The sequence below is a fragment of the Ostrea edulis genome, chromosome 4 (assembly GCF_947568905.1).
Source record: "Ostrea edulis chromosome 4, xbOstEdul1.1, whole genome shotgun sequence".
In the NCBI taxonomy this organism is placed as follows: domain Eukaryota; kingdom Metazoa; phylum Mollusca; class Bivalvia; order Ostreida; family Ostreidae; genus Ostrea; species Ostrea edulis.
This window is the reverse complement of record NC_079167.1, coordinates 32931471-32936470: the sequence shown is the minus strand read 5'-3', so window position 1 is coordinate 32936470 and position 5000 is coordinate 32931471. Positions and strand designations below refer to the sequence as shown.

Genomic DNA, 5000 nt, shown 5'->3' with positions numbered 1-5000 from the left:
GTTTGATGATACTGACCTATAATGATTGTGAGTTTGATGATACTGACCTATAATGATTATGAGTCTGATGATACTGACCTATAATGATTGTGAGTTTTATGATACTGACCTATAATGATTGTGAGTTTGATGATACTGACCAATAATGATTATGAGTCTGATGATAATGACCTATAATGATTGTGAGTTTGATGATACGGACCTATAATGATTGTGAGTTTGATGATACTGACCTATAATGATTATGAGTCTGATGATAATGACCTATAATGATTGTAAGTTTGATGATACTGACCTATAATGATTGTGAGTTTGATGATACTGACCTATAATGATTATGAGTCTGATGATAATGACCTATAATGATTGTGAGTTTGATGATACGGACCTATAATGATTGTGAGTTTGATGATACTGACCTATAATGATTATGAGTCTGATGATAATGACCTATAATGATTGTGAGTTTGATGATACTGACCTATAATGATTGTGAGTTTGATGATACTGACCTATAATGATTATGAGTCTGATGATAATGACCTATAATGATTGTGAGTTTGATGATACTGACCTATAATGATTGTGAGTTTGATGATACGGACCTATAATGATTGTGAGTTTGATGATACTGACCTATAATGATTATGAGTCTGATGATACTGACCTATAATGATTGTGAGTTTGATGATACTGACCTATAATGATTGTGAGTTTGATGATACTGACCTATAATGATTATGAGTCTGATGATAATGACCTATAATGATTGTGAGTTTGATGATACTGACCTATAATGATTATGAGTCTGATGATAATGACCTATAATGATTGTGAGTTTGATGATACTGACCTATAATGATTATGAGTCTGATGATAATGACCTATAATGATTGTGAGTTTGATGATACTGACCTATGAATGATTCCTTTGGTATGGAGGTAGTCTAACGCTGCAATGATTTCTGCTGTGTACCACCTACTACACGGTTCATCAAAGGAAGACAACTTGTGTATGTAATCCAGGAGTTCTCCTCTCCTGGCATAACTCAACACAAAATCTATAGGTATAGGAAGATAACTAAGAGGATCCAAGTATTTTCATTTCATATTGTCTCAGTACAGTTTAAACAGAATCAAGTAGTTTCATTTTCCATTTTAATCAAAACTTTAAACCCTATTGTGGCCCCACTCTGTTTCCAGGGGTCATGAGTTTGAATTGTTCATCTTGTGTATCTTGAGAAGATTTTACACAATTTCCTGCACTATTACATTCCAATATAATACTTCGCCCTCCATCCCTTTAATCATGTGGGGATCTAGGTTAGAATAGCTCCTCAGTAACCCTTGCTTGAAGTAATAGGTGACTAAATGGGGTGGTCCTTCGGATGAGACCACAAAAACCAGAGGACCCGTGTCACAGCAGGTGTGGCACGTTAAAGATCCCTCCCTGCTTAAAGGCCACAAGCAGCAAGCATAGGCCTAAATATTTTGCAGCCCTTCACTGGCAATGGTGACATTTCCATATGGGTGAAAAATTCTTGAAAGGGACATTAAACAATATACAATCAATCAATCCACCCCTTTATGGCCTTATCCTAAACCCAGGGGGTCACATGTGAACAAATTTGAATCTACACTACATGAGGATGCTTGCATATTAAATTCAAAACTTGTACCCTTCTGGTTCTTCAGAAAAACTTTTTTAAACAGTCCCTAATATATATATGTTTATTTATAGTATGAAAAGCTTTGAATGCCTATTTGTGGTCTTATGACTCATGGTTTGAACAAACTTTGATCTTAATCATATAAGGAAGCTTCACACAAGTTTTGGCTTTACTAGTTGAGTGGTTCTTGAGGTTTTTAAAATAACCATCCCCTGTGAGGAGTTATTGGCATTCATCTATATAACTTAAATCCCTTTCATCCATGAATGCTTTGGTTTCATTCAAGGAGCCCTATACACTGATCAGCACCCCTTACCTGGCATGTCACTACATGTCACTCAACCAAACTACAGATAGGGCATACATCCTGGTTTTTGAGGAGAAAAAAACAATTTATTTTGCAAAGTAGAAGACACTAAGTGTAAAGACCCCCAAAATGATTGGAAACCACTTATCATGCAAAAATTCTCTTTCATTACCAATCTCTGGTGGGTATAATACTTCTTCACTACCAAAACACGCCAGAAAACATGACTACTTAACCTATCCCCTTTAATTCAAACGGATAGTTTCTGAAAAGTCCAAGGTCACTAGGTCAAAAGTTTTGATACCATATGAAAGGCCTGGTCATGAGGCATTTAATTATGAAATATCAAATCCGTATCGCCTTGATTCAAAAGATATAGCCAAGGTAAAAGTTTTTTGAAAAGTTGATCAAAGGTCAAGGTCACTAGGTCAAACACCTTAGTACCAAAAGAAAGGTCTCTTCATGAGGCATCTATATGCAAAATATAAAAAGCCCTATCCCCTTTGGTTCAAAAGATATAGCCCAGGTTAAAGGTTTTTTCCTTACACTGACACTAAGTCTTGACAACAGCTCTCCGGACAGTCGTCCCAGCAAGCTAAAAAAACAAAGGGCTCGAAATTAACATGTGCCCGTCAGTCTGTGACTGGTTAAAAGTCTTGCGGACTGACTGATATTTGTTTTAGTCAGTCCGATGCGACTGGTTAATTTTCTAGTAAAGTATCATTTTGGAAAATATACTTATGCAATTTTGAACACACATTTGGCATGCTTCGATCTGTAGATATCAGACGAATCTGATACGTAAATATAAATCCCACATTTAAGTGTTACAATATTGTCTAAGGCATATTGAGTTAAATTTCATTTTAATAACATCAAGGAAATATGTTTAATTATTTCTGGAAAACTCTGTTGGACTGGTAAATTTTTCTGCGGACTGGTTGAAATTATACCCCATGGGTCCGGCTGGACTGGTGACATGAAAAGTTAGCTCCAAGCCCTGAATCACTATAAAATATGAACAGGGGCAGATCATGCAGACTGCTAAAATCTATTGTATTTCCTTTGTGCATTGTGTCAGGAGTAAAAAAAAAAAAGTGAAAAGTTTACAACTGGCAGATATGCAAAAGAGCTCACATGGAACTTTTGCTGCAGGAGAACTTAAGAATACTTCACTAGCTTGAACCCATAATTTTTAGATTTAAAAGTTGACATATGAACTAGACATGGTTGTGTGCAGATAAGGTGCATTCATTAGGTCTGTCAAAGGATACAGAGCCTGTCGGTGTCCTGGAACGTGAAGAACAATCGGATAAAGAAAGGGTGGTTCAGCTTCATCAAGACCTCCTTCTCCCTCATCACGTACTGCGTCTTCCGTTCTCTCATGATGTGTCGCTTCTCCAACACCTTAACTGAAACAATCACAATGTCTGGATAAGATTTTACATGATTCACTGAAATATCGATACTGTTCAATATAAATGCTCGATTCAATGTTTGATTCATTGCTTCGATCTTCGGTTCGATTCGTTTTTTAAAATAAGGTTCGGTAAAATATATTGGGCTTCACCCGTACTTATTAATTCTGCATGCACGAGGTACAAAATGGCATCCAATAATGGTCAGACTGTTATCAGCCTCCAGTCTGACAAACGTAATCAGTTTAAAGGGTTTTTACCACGATTTTTATTGTTTGTAAATTTATATGAAAATGTGGTGTTTTGAATCATGCTATTATTATTTTTTCAATATAAAGCGTGCTTTAGTGATTATTTTGTATCGAAAGTGCAAAAAGCCAAATATGCATATTCTCGTTAGAGATTTTCGCGCCATTAGTATGTGACGTCATACTTGTCAATCGCGGTGAAGCGAGCAAGCATAAAAACATTAAACAAGTTGTGAACAGCACATACAGCAAGCTATTGATACAAAATGGAAAGATTCAACAGTTACAAGTCCCATTATATTGTGTTGTACAGTATATAGCTGTAATAATCAGCACCAAAAAAAAGTGTTTCTTTACTATTACCAACGAGGTAAGTTGGAGAAATTTTGTGAGCTTAGAACTAAATTTAGAAATACTTCAAACCAACGGAAAACCATCTTCAATGACAAACTTACACATTGCATTCTAACCCATTTAATTCATGATATCGACATTCTGTTTACAAATAGGCTCGTTGCCCTTCAGACTGGACATAATCAGAGACTGCCTTCAGTTTGAGAACTCTTATAAGCCTACCAGGTATTGAGGCAATCATTGAAGTCGCCGCGGGTCTGGCAACCACAGAAATTTCTGTGTAGCATACACTTTATATATATATATATATATATATATATATATATAAATATATATATACACACACCTTTGATTTCATATGCAACGATACATTGCCCCCCCCCCCCCCCCCCTCTGAAGTTTTGAGTATTGACACCATGTACTAAATGACTACATGGTCTATCAGACTATCCCTACACACACCCCCCCCCCCCTCGATTAAAATAGTAAGAAAATGAAAAAGTCGAAAAAATGCCAGTTAATAATCGTCAAAAATGCTGAAATACGGCGGCTTTATTTTTAAAAAATGACGGTGCGTGCCAACGTAGTGGGAAAAAAAATTGCAACAATATAATGAATGACAGGCCCCCCCCCCCCCCCCCCCCCAATTTTTTTTAAAGTAATGAGAGGGACGATTAAAAGGTAGAGGTTACGACTATTGGCCCCATCCCCCTCTCTCTATCTCCCGCCTTCTTAAACATGCACACTATACAATTTGAGAAGTCAATAGATTTTCATCAGATTGATAAAAAATCCGGTTGCCCCCCCCCGAAAAATAAAATTATAAATTAAATCGATATCAGTAAATCGACTGTTTCCTTTGACACATTGTAGGTCAATGCATCAATTTAATTAATAGCAAATCTTCTCTACCTTCTCCAGTGTAACGGTTAGGGAAGAACTAATTTTAATTAGATCAGCATTGGCTAATGCATGTTACACTCTACATATACAGACCTCTAATG

The 5000-nt window shown here is 36.3% G+C and overlaps 1 protein-coding gene across 4 annotated transcripts in view; it reads right to left on the bottom strand.

The window, feature by feature from the left end:
* The window catches only part of LOC125671173 (3-phosphoinositide-dependent protein kinase 1-like), a 29252-nt gene that overhangs the window by 17830 nt on the left and 6422 nt on the right, over positions 1–5000 (bottom strand). For all 4 annotated transcript variants that reach the window (XM_048906702.2, XM_048906703.2, XM_048906705.2 and 1 more), the window contains exons 4-5: positions 3251–3388; positions 916–1060 (exon numbers count right to left, since the gene is read on the bottom strand). In XM_048906702.2, coding sequence (XP_048762659.1) covers positions 916–1060; positions 3251–3388 — 283 coding nt within the window. The remainder of the gene's footprint in view (positions 1–915; positions 1061–3250; positions 3389–5000) is intronic.